The 13,685-nt window shown below is 51.8% G+C and overlaps 1 protein-coding gene across 19 annotated transcripts in view; it reads right to left on the bottom strand.

The window, feature by feature from the left end:
* LOC102507360 (partitioning defective 3 homolog) overlaps window positions 1-13,685 on the bottom strand; it is a 456,005-nt gene that overhangs the window by 175,794 nt on the left and 266,526 nt on the right. For 18 of the 19 annotated variants that reach the window (XR_004317528.1, XM_032474041.1, XM_032474032.1 and 15 more), the window contains one exon: window positions 7,986-8,205. Coding sequence is in view for 18 of the 19 variants with exons in the window: in XM_032474041.1 (XP_032329932.1) it covers window positions 7,986-8,205 (220 nt within the window). In the remaining variant the exon portion in view is untranslated. Of the gene's footprint in view, window positions 1-3,557; window positions 3,700-7,985; window positions 8,206-13,685 lie in introns of those variants that run through there. The other variant, XM_032474050.1, reaches the window with a different exon arrangement.

The following is a 13,685-nucleotide window of genomic DNA, read 5'->3' as shown; positions in this document are numbered from 1 at the left end:
GTCTGATGTAACAGAAAACACTTCAATCACTTACGGCTCCCAAGAGCAGAGAAAACAGCGCCTCCACAGCCGAGAACACGATGTAGCTCTGAGTGTGAAAGGCCTGCCGTCTGGGGACCGGCTCCTCGGCCACAGGCCGGCTCGGGAAGCCACATCACCTCCCCAAGACGGGGACAAGCAGGCGCCCTGCCCCGGGTGGTCAACGCACCGAAACCCAGAACGTCACAGTCACCAATGTCCCCAGCAATTCTATGCACTTGTTTATCTGTTCACCCAGCAAACACGCTGTCTCAGTCTGGACTCCACCAGGAGAGACAAGGGTTCAGGGCGGTGGTCTGGAGGGACTCTGGTGGGAGGCAGTGATGAGGGCAGGAGAGGTAGCCGAAAGGACGTCCCCAAGCCCGTCCCGCTGCGGGCCGGGCGCACGCGATGTGTGGGCAAACCCTGGAGCAGGGAGGAGGGACAAGGCCTCCCATCTGCACAGGCTCAGGGCGCTCCCGGCCTGATCCACTGTGGCTCTGATGTCCACAGGGCTGGGTGGGGCCCGCAATGCCACGTTTGCGACAGGCCCCCAGGACCTGCCGTGCACTCTCAGGGAGAAGGGCACAGGCTCGCACCTGAGCACCCTAGCCCTGTGCTGTGGGGCCTGGAGCACACTCACGCCGGCTTTCTCGGGGCATCCCACAACGAGGCTGGGGCGGCACTGACGGGGGACGGCGCCCCAGCACCCCTCACACTCACTGGGCACCAGCGATGCACCAGGCAGCCCACGAGGGATACAGCCAGGAGAAAGGGCCGACGGTCCCTGCCACGGCCAACATCTTACTAAACCAAGTAAGTGGGAGGCGCGGCATGTCAGGGCGTGGTAAGTGAAGAAGGAAAATAATGCCGGAAAGTGGGGCAGGACGTGTCCCGGGGGAGGGGCCGTCTGCGGTACTGGGCAGGCCCCTGAGAAGCTGACAGTTGAGTAAAGACACTGGAGGTCCAAGAGTGAACCCTTAATCATTGCAGAAAAGATTATTCGGGTGGAGGACAGAGTGGGATCAGAGGCTGGACCGGTGGCAGCTCAGAGAAGAGGCAGGGAAGTCAGAGTGACGTCCACAGAGGAAAGGGGGGATGAGGTGAGAGGCTGGGGGCAGATGGACCCTGCAGACCCACTGGGAGACCGAGCCTTTCTGCTTTCACTCCAGGACTTGGAAGGCTCCGGGGGGTTGAGAGGAGGGACAGGCGGTGACTCCGCAGCTGCGGAGTAAGGGACACACAGCAAGGAGCAGGAAGGGGAGCTGGGGGCTGCTGCCCCCATTCAGGAGGGGGCGGGGCGCTGAACATGCGAGGATTATCAGTTCTGAGCTTAAAGGGTGGGCTTAGAGCTCGTCTGTCCTAAAGGAAAAAATGTGAGTAGAAAGGTTAAGAGGAGACCTGGTTATTTTACTCTGACATGAAATTTAAGCCAATTTTCATCTTTTGTTTCCAAACTGGCTATTATTAAACACAGGTCAGAAGAAAACCATCCAACATTCAATTATGTAAGAGGTCACCTCCCCCGTGAATTCTTTAAAAGACTGTTGGAGAGGATCAAAACATTGCTTTTATATAATAATCTGTGGCTTGATAAAAACGCACTGGGGAATAACATGTACTTGATCCATTACGTTTAATGTAAAAGATACAGAGCCTCTAAGGGTAACAAATGAAAACATTCAGAAAGACGACCTCCCATGTATGTTGTGGTAAATGTCATCAGCCAAGCCCGTCTTCCAGGGCACGTTTCAGTGGAGAGATGGTATTTATTTACCCTGGGTTAGCAAGGACTGAATAGTCACCAGCCTTCAATTTTCACATCAACTGCAGAAAAAGGAATTCCATTTTCTACACAGTCTGGAATCGAAATTGACTTAGCATCTCAGAACTGTCAAAAATTTCTTTTACGAAAAGGTTTGCTGTACAGAGACTAGAAAGTAGGTGTCATCCTTGACATCTGAGTTCTGTATTCAGGCCGCAGGTCTCTGGAAAAGCAGTGTGAAAAAAACATCAGAAAAGGTCTTGGCCAGGCCCGGCCGTCACGCTCGGAGCCCTGCTGCTCCCGCTGCAGTCAGCTTGCACGCTGGAGGTGTCAGGGGCTCCCCGCTTCAGACTCTAACGAGGACCAGAAGAAACTTCGCGGAGGATGCTCTGGGCCGCCCTGGAACTGTCTCTGACAACAGGTCGGTCTCACACTCATTTTACACTATTTCCATTCAAATTAAAAGAACCATATACGAAGTACAGGATTTACAAATTCACAGCTTATTCCAGGGAAACCTCCCATCGCGTGTACTTCTCCGACAGACCTGTTCTCTGTCCAGATGATAGACAAGAAAAGAAAATGATGCAAAATCGCTGTTCCAGCGCGTTTATTTCCCAGCACAAAGTACTGCTCCTGCGTCCCATTAAATGGGCATCATTTTCGACACGTTCATTGTAGCTGCATCCCTGAACCACCAGCAGGGCTGCCGTGGATGGTGTTTAATTTTTACCAGTGAGAACCGGTCCCATCACTCCACAGGGCAGCTGGGCCCCAGCCCAATCCACAAGCCCTGGTATCTCTGACATGAGCACATCGTCCTGAAATGACAGGAGGGCTGAGCTGGCCGGGGAGGGGGCGGGGTGGGGCTGCCAGTGGCGACCAGGTCAGAGCAGAGCAGAGGTGAGTCCTCCTCCCCAGCCCCCGCCCCAGTACCACAGTACCACTTATCGGCGCTCTTCCTCGCCAGCCCCACATTTCTCTTGTCACAGGACGCGGCTCTAGCATTCTCAGGAAACAGGGCTCACTGTGTCGTCTCTCTGACATCCCGCGGGGACCATGAAGGAGGAAAGGCTTGTGGCCCAAGGCTTCACTCCAAAGGAAGAACCATCTAAGATCCACGGCAGGAGCTTTCACATCTGGGATTGCAACACCTGGAGATGGCAGCTCTTCCCAGAAACATTTTCATAAAAGAGCGTGTGCTCGCACGCCCTGGGTCCCAGCAAACCTCGGATTACCGTCTGCCCAAGTCTCTGCTTCCTCCCGCTGGAAGAGCTGGAAGGTCCAGCAGAACCCCAGCACAGACATCCTTTCCTCAGCCCCGCCCCCGTATTCCTCTCAACTGCGTAACCCACTGGCCAGAAAGTCCCTTTTGAACCGGCCCCCAGGTCCATCACCTGATGGGTGCCACTCCCGACCCACACGCCTCAGTGCCCACGGACTCTCTCCTCCACCTGCCCGTGTCCCCTGCCACGTGTCACACAACGAAACCGAACCGGGACATTCATGCTCCCAGAGCCCCAGCCTCACACCTGACGCAGTGCTGCTGGGTTCAGAAACACGCCAGGAGCACGGGGGTCCCACCAAGAGAAAGGGCCAAGAAAGCAGAGAGGGAAGCTGGGAGGGGCAGAAACACATCTCTGCTTCGCCCAGCTGGACTTCAGCCCCCAGCTTGCCCTCCAGAACAAAGAGGTTCCAAATCCACGATGACAGAAATCACCAAACGCCCAAACTGCTGGCGTCGTAAACAAAACTTGTCAACAGCCACGAAGAATTCGTTAAAAGTACATTTATTGTTTTCTTTAAAAAAAAAAAAACAACAAAAACAAAAAACTGACAGACAAGTGTGCAATGTGTGCTTCTTAAGACAGTGTGCCTCTGGAGGTCATCTCTTCTCGGGCTTCCGTTTGGCCAGGCTAAACGGGAGACACGGGACAGACACACGTTAGTGAGCACAGGAGGGCGCGGGCCGCGCTGCTGGCAGGGGCCCGAGCGGCGGCGCCGGGACCATGACGTCGAGCTCTGCGGCCCGGCCCTGCCCCTGGGTCCTGACAACGGGCGTCTTCTAAAAAGGGAAAGGCGGCAGTGTACCTGACTTCCACCAAACAAGGCTTCCAACTAACTGACCCATTTCCTGGTGCGGAACCGAATCAAAACCGTGCGCAGGGGCCCAAGGAAGCGCTTTCGGTGTGGCTGCAGGATTCAGCTGTGACGGGAGCCGGGATGCACGACTTCACTTTAGCAGCCTGGGTGATGGCCCTGGCTCCCCCACCCTCCGACTGTGTGCACACCACACGGTGCACCGGAGGCACGGGCCGGGCACGTCCAGGAACCTCCGTGGTTCAGAGGGCAGACCATCCCAGGACATTTGAAAGTGGGCAATTCAATTCTGGGGGCAAAGTAGTATCAAATCACACTTATTTCAGAGCTTAAAAAAAAAGGAATACATAATTTTAAACTGCTTCCTATCTGAGAATACTGTCCTAAATATGGACTTTATTATCTTGTTGATTATTTTGATCTGGAGATGGAAACTAACGCAAAAACACGGTGCTTAAAAGCACAGCTGCCTTCCTTTAAAAATGGACACATTTAAGACCTGAGACAACAGATCTCTCCTTCTAAAATATAGACTTGGCTCCCTCTTTAGTGACAGTTCAGGAGTTGCAGAATGCTAAGTACATGTTTCACGTATTAAATCTGAGTACCTACGCATCCCAGGATCAGACACCTACAAGGGCTCAACGCTTCAGCTCCCCTCTGCCCTCGGTCCTCACATCAGCCAGTCAGCTGCCTGTTTTGTGGAGAAACTCAGTTTCTCAGGTACAAAGCCCTGTCATCAGGGCGATGGCAGCGCCTCAGGTGGAGAGAGGAGGGGGCAGACCGAGGAAAAACGCGGACAAATACGAAACGCCTGGCGCTTGTGACTTGATTCCTTACAGGCTGCACTGCGGGAAGGAAAGCCTGCACTACGGCAGCCGAGCACGCCATGCGCCCCGTCGTGGATAACAGAGGGGCGGCCCCAGAACCGCAGCACCCTCCCCCCGAGCTGTTTACCGACAATCGGACCACGCCTGTGCCTGCTGTTCAGCGTGTGAAGTCGAAAGCCAGGGCGCCTGTCTGCACCAGAGACTAACACACCTACCCCAGGCGCCACGCTTCCCTCGGGTACAGGTTTGAAGGCATGATACATCTATTTGGCACCCAACAAATTTAGCCAAAAATCAAGACAGCGTATGGGGTAGGGACAGGGTGTGCGTGTTTGGGGGCTGTGGGGAGGGACGTGGTGGGGAGGAGAGCCTGTGAGCCTGTTTCTGAAGGAAAACTTACTGTTACTGCCTCAAGCAACTAAAGAGGAAAGCGCTCACGCCCAGAAAGCCAGTGTCCCCGCCCCCACCCCCTCCCCCCAACTGAGCCAAAGGCCAAGACAAACTGCAACCACACACACACACACACACACACACACACACACACGCCTGCTCCGGACACCTGCAGGCCTCTGTTGGGCACCACACTTCAGTCTCCTCACAAGGCGTTCTAAGAAGTTATTTGCCCAAGCACATTCCGATTAAGCTATTTCAAGGCAACACTGCTAAGGAAATCACATCCTATTCTCCATAAAAGAATAAAGAGACTGATTTTAAAATCTTACTATATTCCCCTGTTATTTAATAAAAAAAAGGAAAACATAAAAGAATCAATCTGAAAGTCTATTAGTCTCAAATAATTAGATCCAGTAGGCACAGAAAGCAGTAAAAAAAATGTTTTGAAAAGTCTAACGATGCTTTGAGCATCTTCTCAGATACTAAGGATATAGCATAATGCTGTGAAGGATTGAGAGCCAAGAGACAATCAAACAAAAAGCTCATTTTAGTCCAACAGAGTATTCTCAGTTCATTTTCAAGGAGCAGCATTCAGGAAGCTTCAGCCACTTCCCGAAAGGAAATCACGTTCAAGGGAACCAGACAAGATGCTGCAACCCGCTCACGATAAACCTGCGTTCCCCATGTGGCAGTGTGGCACTCTCCTGGGAGAAAAGGCTCTGTTCTGTGGAATTCGTACACTTTCCGGGGTGACAGCACTCCCTGCGTGGCTGACTTTAAGCCACTAGCATTTAGTGTTAACACAGCACAAACACACCCAGTGTAAACAGCCTCAAAGGCAGAGATCGCAGCAAAATGCAATAAAACAACAAGGGAGTGATGAGTTTCCGTATTAATTACCTTTGCTTTTTATAGAACTGATCTAATTTTTAATAATGTCTGGGTTTAACAACCAGCTGCCAGAATTTCTAAAAATTGAACATTTGGTTCTCATAAGCCAGTGTGGACCGACTCCAGCAAATCATTCCCAAAAAGTGTGGATGTCCGGGATCTTCTTCGTGGCCATTCTTAAAGACTGGGAGAATGTGAGCTTAGTTTTCAAAAAATAACCTTCAGCCCTTGCACTTAAACACAGAAGCCTGATTTTCAAAAATACGCAGGCCTTCAAAGTGACAGTGGGTCATGGCTGGCTCTCACTCCAGGCTGTGGGTACAACCTAGAGAATTCGATCCAGAAAAAACATCAGAGAGCGTTTTACACAACTTTTCACAAAAAGGGGGTTGGGTTAGGTTGCGCTCAGAGTCCCTTTGAAACAATATAAATTTCACCATGGCCCCCACACTCTCCACCCTGCTGGCCCCCAAAGAAAATGTTACCGTGAAGCCTCTCTTATCCAGGGGCTGCAAGTTACAGGAACAGATTCTGTGTAACTAAAATAATGTATAGTTTGTAAAATAAAAGAAGTTGGCTCATCTGTCATTCCACAGGAGGAGCAGACCACATCCAGCACACACGGTATAGAAGCTGCCACCGTCAGCCTTCAGGGGACGCCGCCCGGTACAGTAGGGCCCGGGAGACGACACTGTGCTCCAGGCTGGGCGGCCAGTCCCAGGGCAGCTTTCCCCCCACTTCACACTCTGATTTAAAGAAGACAGTGGTGCAGATTCCCTCCATGTTGATGGACGGGGCAGCCGCCCTATTTCTGTGCCAGACGGCGGTGCCCGGCTACGAGCTGTCAGTTTGCATCTGTGGAACAAGAGCCCTCCGCCTAACACCCAGGCTGAGACAAAGGGGACGTGAGGGCAGGTCCACCTTGAGTGTCCCGGAGGCGGGCTCTAATGAGGGGCGCTCAGAAGGAGCGCTGTGCAAACAGGGAGAACTGAAGGGAAAGACGAGATTCCCAGACGCTGCAGCACGGAGGAGGGACCTGCGCTCGTGCTGAGCCTGCGGGGGATGCCACCGGGGGGCCAGGCGAGGGTCACCCACGTCTGATGGCTCCTGCTGCTGCCCGTGACTTAGCCGGACGTCCCCCAGGGCACATCTGCTGGGTGTGCAGCCTGTGGGCTGGGCCCACGTCCTCAACTTGTCTGCGGCTCCCTGAGTTATGGAGCACAAACTCGGGACCATAAATCAGGGAATTCTACAAAAATAAAGACCCTTTTGCACGTTTTGCAATTAAAAACAAAAAGCTACAAGGAAGGGACTCGTGGTGCCAGATGGAGTATTTTGAAGATTCACGTGCCTACACCGTATGTTTTCCATTTTAAACCATCAACTTGATATGTTTAGGGGGTTTATTTATGGAACGATCAAGCGATCTTTGATAATTAACATTAAATACCTGAATATTATCAATCACCTCACATGAACGTTTATGGGAGAAGTTTCAGAGCAACTTCTGAGTAACTTGTCACTTTTATTGTGCAGCAAGGATTTGTGAAAAATAAATGACCGGCTAAGTAATCCGAGAGTATAATTTAGGGGCACAAAAACAGCCATCAGGCAGCAGGCAGCGACTACGCAGAATGACGTCTCTACTGACTGAATTCGTAAGTGTTAAATGAATGCATGGTTTCACTGAAGCTCTGTTGGGCTTGTCAGGGACGCACCTTCACACGCTACCCAACTAAACACCCAGCCGCTGTTCACAGGCACGAAGGAACGAACGAGACCCAGCCCTGCGTCCCCACGCCTGCGACGCCCCAGTGGGGCTCAGAACGCCCCTCCTTCCTCTCTACCGTTGTCTACACGGCTGGCATCTCTCAGGCTCTTTGAAGGGGTGTGAAATAGCTCAGATGACATCCTCAAGAAAGCGAAAGGTCAGGCGAAGCCGGGGAATCAGAGGAGGCGCCAGACCTGCGGCCCTCCCCGGCACCTACCTGAACATCTCGCCCAGGCCCCGCAGCTTCCCCTTCTTGGCCTTGGCCTTCTCCTTCTCCTTGTCCCTGTCTTTCTTCTCCTTGCGCGCTTTCTCCTTTCTCCTGTCCGTCTTCTCTGGGCTGCCGTTCACCTGTCTCTCCAGGGAGTGGGAGGGCTGGTCACTGGCCGTCGACACCGACTCTCGCCCCGATCTCGAACTTTCCTCCGTGTCTTCTTCCACTTGGAAGGAAACAAACGAACAGAGAAGATAAGGAACACAGGGAACCCAAGGAACAAAAATAAGGAGGCTAAAGTCACATGAGAATTTTCCTTCCCACATTCCCAACAGGGGTGGCAGCGCTGTTTACTTCTGAGTAGAATCGGGAGGAGTGCGGTTGTGGATGACGCTGCCCGTGTGTGCGTGTGCCTCGGGGAAGGGGGGGCCCTTGTGTGCGTGCGCCTGTGGGGAGGGGGGCCACGTGTGCGTGCGCCTCAGGGAAGGGGGCCCTTGTGCGCGTGCACCTGGGGGGAGGGGGCCCTTGTGTGCGTGCGCCTGGGGGGAGGGGGCCCTTGTGTGCGTGCGCCTGGGGGGAGGGGGCCCTTGTGTGCGTGCGCCTGTGGGAAGGGGGGCCCTTGTGTGCGTGCGCCTCAGGGAAGGGGGTGGCCACCGGTCAGGGAGGAACAGCAACAGCAGTAGCAACGGTAACCCTAACAGTGACAGTGACACTGACAACAGACACACTAACACCAACAGTCACAGTGAGGGTAACAGCGACAGTGGCAGCACCCAGCTCGCTGAGGCGGGGCGCACACGGTGGGGGGTCAGCAAGCCCTCATCGCACAGCAGGACCCCTGAGGCTCCTGTGCGCTCCCCCTGCAGAAAGAAGACATGCAGCCCCTGCCAAGAGCCTCCTTTCCTCTTGGCTGAGCACCCTGTGCACCCACCGCGGCCCCCGTTAACTTGCTAAGCTGCGCCGGTCAGCAGTGGGCACCAGTACCAGCAGTGGGCTTGCTTCCTCAGCCGCCCCCGCACCCCGGGATTCCTGCGCGCAGGAGACTGGATCTTCACAGCCGCTCTGCCTCCTCCTTCTAGCGTCATTATCTTTCATCACGAGGCCAACATCACCAGAGCCTGCCAGTACGTGTTCTAACCCACGTAAGTCTGCACACTGGTCTACACCATGGCCAGTGGGCAGAGGGCGGGTGGAGACACAAAGGCATAAATTCACAGCCTCACACTCCTTTGAACTGCGCAAATAAAAGCGCTCCTCACTGATAACCATAGCTCATCCTCTGAACCAACGCTCAGTAAGCACATGGTCCAAGGACATACCCCCCAACTTTTCGCCTTTGAAAGAATGACAACTAGAGTGGGTTTCCACCTACAAAAGAACTTTAGGTATTTCTCTATTAAAAAGCATCCGATGCCCATATTAATAACCATTTTCAGAAATCTTTTTCCAGATGAGTTGCCTAAGGTTTTCTTCCAAATATAATAAGAACGGTCAGGGCTCCAGGTCACCCCTTACAATCTGAGGTCACCTTCCCCCCCGCATGAACAAATAAAGGAGGAATCAGTGCTTCTGAACTTCTTCTAACACAGAACCGCGTAAGACAGTCGGAAACCCTTCACAGAGAACACACCTCTACAACCAGTTCGTGTATCTTCAAGGGAAACTCGGTCTTGCCGGTCCCCAGTGCCAGCGTCAGCAGCACACAGAATCAGGACTACAGGACAGCAGCTGAAATGGCCTGAGCCCTCAGTGTCCTGATGGGAGACCTCACAGTCTGAGAAGACGCCGTCAGGTGACGGCAGAACCATGACCAAGGAACACTGTTTTTCCCCACAAAATGCCAGCCATTCACATAACACTAAAAAAAAAGTGTTGATTTCTTTTGTTTCCACGTTTGATTAAAAATAGGAGCCAACAGATTTCCCATCCCAGCAGGTCACGCCCTAGGGATAGCCGAAGAGTAAAAATATCACGGTGTCTAACTCCGGTAGGTACTCTGAAGGTCACACAGACCGACTTCTCCCCTCTTCTGCTGGGGGAGAGAGGTGCGGGGGGGCACACTGCGGGTTGGGGCTCTCTCTGCTGGGGTGGGCCAGTCCAGCTATCCCTAGCCAGACCTCATGCAGCAATCTGATCAAGTCAGCTTGTGACTGCTCAGTTTCATGCTTCATACAGCAATGTATGTGGGTCATTTATCATCTCATCTCTTCTCGGTTTGCCTGGAAGCTCATCCCGGCAGCCAGCGCTGTAGCCCAGAAACCCAGCGTCAATCCTGCGCGGCCGCTCTGTGCTGCGACTGTAGCTCATACTGATGAACTGACTCCAGAAGCCCAGTCAGGTGTGCCCAGAGACTCTGGGACAGGCTCGCAGCCCGGGAGACGAGCCGACAGGGTGGCCTCCCTCTGTGCTGGGACACCTGACAGAGCCACTGTCCCCCTCCAAGGGACAAGGCAGCTTTTAAGTCAGTTGCTTCTTTCCCTCTCTGTCAATTCATATGGAAGCAGGAAACGTGGGCTTGTGAAAGGAGACCAGTTATGACTTTCAGCTGGGCCTTGCTAGTGAAAATCCATAGCTTTACAAGTAAATGCTGGGTTCAGGGCTCTGATTTCTGTGTGGTCCACAGAGCAGGGAAAGAATAGCCTGGGAAGGACGGCAACCCCAAGGGCTTCCTCCTTCTGTGTAGTCTTTTCAAAGGAGCACTCCCCACGAGAACGTAAGTACAGCTAAACAGGGTTATCGAACAGCACCCGTGAACACGGCTGGCTTGCTCCACCTGATGGCAAACCTCCACACCTAGGGAAACGGGTGTGCTCTGGACTTTGATGTAATGGATCAAGTCGTTATAAAACAGTTCTCCAAGGTCCTCAGGAGCTGTAAGACTTGGATGTGCTTGCTGGTCCACTCAGCTAGACAAATGGGTGCCGGTGACTCTTCTCAAAGTCCCGCATGCAAAACTGCCTTTCCCTGCATGTTCCCCTTTGTACCAACTTCTACTACCGCACCTCTCCTAGGGCAGGACTGCAGGTTTCCCTTTCTCTAAGCTTCCAGACTGAAGACTGCGGGGCAGACAGCAGCTGCCCGTGACTGGCTGTTCGCTGGCAGACTACTGGTAAACCTTTACCCCAGGCAAACAAACTTTCACCCTGCGTGTCACCACCCCTCTGGCTTCAGAACAATGCCCAGGCTCCTCTAATTAAGCCCGACAAAACTAGCCACACCCCAGCCACAGTAACACCAGGAAAGCCCATTGTTCTCGCGCAGCTCTAATCAGGTCCTGGTATATTTTTATGCTGTTATTGTTAGCACTATTCACGTGGTCTAATGGGCTTTAGAGCCCTGCACAATGTCTGAAACTATAAACAAAAAAATGAGCTCAATAAATGTAAATGACTTAGTCTTCCCCAGCAACCATTACCATAAATCATGAATGGAAGGATCGGTGGCAGTTCTGTGCGTTTTCTGCCTAACGGTCCTGGCAGCTGCACGCGGGGCATATGTCTGCGCTTGGCTCCAAGCAGAGTGAAGGCGGTGCCTTCACCACCATAGGCTGGAGCCGCACTGGGTGCCAGAGCCTCCCACGTGCACGGTACTTTCCTCGTGTACATCATGTAACATTTCCTTCACCAGGTGAAACTGGGGAAATTAGTATTAAACCGTTTATTAACCTGAGGTTTTGTGACCTCATTTTATAAGATGCAAACACCGAGCCCGGTGTCCTGCCCCCCAGCAGGTGGGCTGTGTTGAAAGGACGCGTGCACGTCTGAGAATTCTTTATGCTTATTGTGAACACTGACATAGATAGCGCACCCTCACAGAAACTCTTCCGGGGGTGTATGATTTAACGAATCCCTCTGAATGCCAGCTAATTAAAAATATTTAGCAATATGTGGCTTCGTATGTACAAACATAAGATGTTCTTTTAGAGCATCGCACTATATATGCTTCAAACTCGAAAATCATTCGATAGAAAAACATAGGAAACACTTTACCCTGTCCCTCTGCCGAATCACTGTGGTTTTTAAAAGTTTAAATAAATTGGTTACACATGCTGAATTTCTTTAACAAATGTATATAGTCAAGGTCACTGATTTAAGTTTTAAAACCAGTCTTTGTACATTTAATAGTAGCTTTATAATACGGTGCATAAAATATTTTTATTCCCTTTAACTAAGAAAACAAACAAAAAATAGTCATAGAAACACTTTTTCAAGTCAGAACAGCACTGGGAACGTACTACCAGGGAAGAGTTTGACCCGTTGTATTCGCAGAGTAGATGCCGACGCGAGTCCTGCACACACGCCTACATTTAGGTGACTCGCCACTTTAAATGCTGTATAAATTTACATTTTTTTTCTCCTTAACTTTGCTCTTTCCAGGTCACATTTGCTTTCCTTTGGCAGATGCTCTGCACAAAGGAAGATGCTTGTCCCCTTCCAGACAAGTGGGAGCTTCTGTTTCTGACCCCCATTTCTGCCTGTTTTAGCCTCTACACGCGCTGAACTGCCAGCTACCGTCCCATCAACACAGACTCTCCCGTTTCTCTTTCTAAAGAAGGTAAAACATGAAGCGGCTTAATTCTCTCTAAGGCAGCACGTTCTGCAATTGAGACGCACCTAATTACCATATTTTCAACAGATGCAAATACAGCTCAACTAAAATTCCAGTTCATGTTACAAATTGAGCTACTCAGTTCTGCAAGGTATCACGTGAGGACGGGGTCACTGAGAAGTCTGGAAAAGACAGGGCACGTAGCTGCCAACGATTCTGGAGAAACGGACTTAGGTTTCAACTGAAACTCAAAGTTCTGGAGCTTCTGCCTTCAAGAAATATTTCTACCTGGTCATCACAAACATTTCACTGTCAAAAGTTGACTCTAAGCCACACGGTCATTCATCTCCCCCAACCCCTCAATGAGAAGCAACACTACTGTTGGTACTGAAATGATCTCTGTTGCTTGCTTATCCAAAGTCCATTCCTTCCTTTCTTCTTTCTAATGCAACCCTGATCATGTTCAGGAATGCAACCCAGCCTTAAGGGGTGCGTTCACTACCAAGTTCACCCTAGTCTATGGGTGCCCGCCCCCGCTGAATTACTAGTCCAATGTTACGAGTCCAAGAAAGACGCCATCACCCCACATGGACACATTCCAGGCTCAGGGAGAAGGCTCACTCCCCTCAGTCGGATACGAGCCAGGAAGTACAAGGCCCTGCAGTTCCCCTGTGGATAAGGGCACTTGAGGATGGCGCGACAGAGTGGGCAGGAAGGGGTGGGTCTCTGATTCCACCATCAGGCTGTGGCACCAATAACGCCAGCTCCAGACCCCAGTTATACAGGACAGTGCGCTTCCATACGGACTGAGCTGGTCTGAGGTGGATTTTTGAATAAACGCAGCTGAACGCATCCTAAGAGGTACATTGTATAAGTCAAACCTTAGAGCAGCTGGGAGCCCCTCAGTGCCACTTACCTCAGGAGGGAGATGTCGCCATGAGTGACATCCTAGGCCGTGCTGACAATGTGACTAGAATTAAATGATTTCTTCAGACTTATTACTAGTGTTAAACGAATTGGTGCAAACATCCAGAGAAATACAAAACAGAGGAAGGACAAAATGAAAATGACAACATTACTTGCTATTCACCAGGAAACAAGCACTCTCCTCTGAGGGCTCAGCCAAAGGGGCCACTGAATGTTTGTGGGGTGCATGAG

Source organism: Camelus ferus, chromosome 35 (assembly GCF_009834535.1).
Source record: "Camelus ferus isolate YT-003-E chromosome 35, BCGSAC_Cfer_1.0, whole genome shotgun sequence".
Lineage (NCBI taxonomy): Eukaryota > Metazoa > Chordata > Mammalia > Artiodactyla > Camelidae > Camelus > Camelus ferus.
The sequence above is the reverse complement of the archived record's forward strand: the minus strand, read 5'-3'. Positions and strand labels throughout refer to the sequence as shown.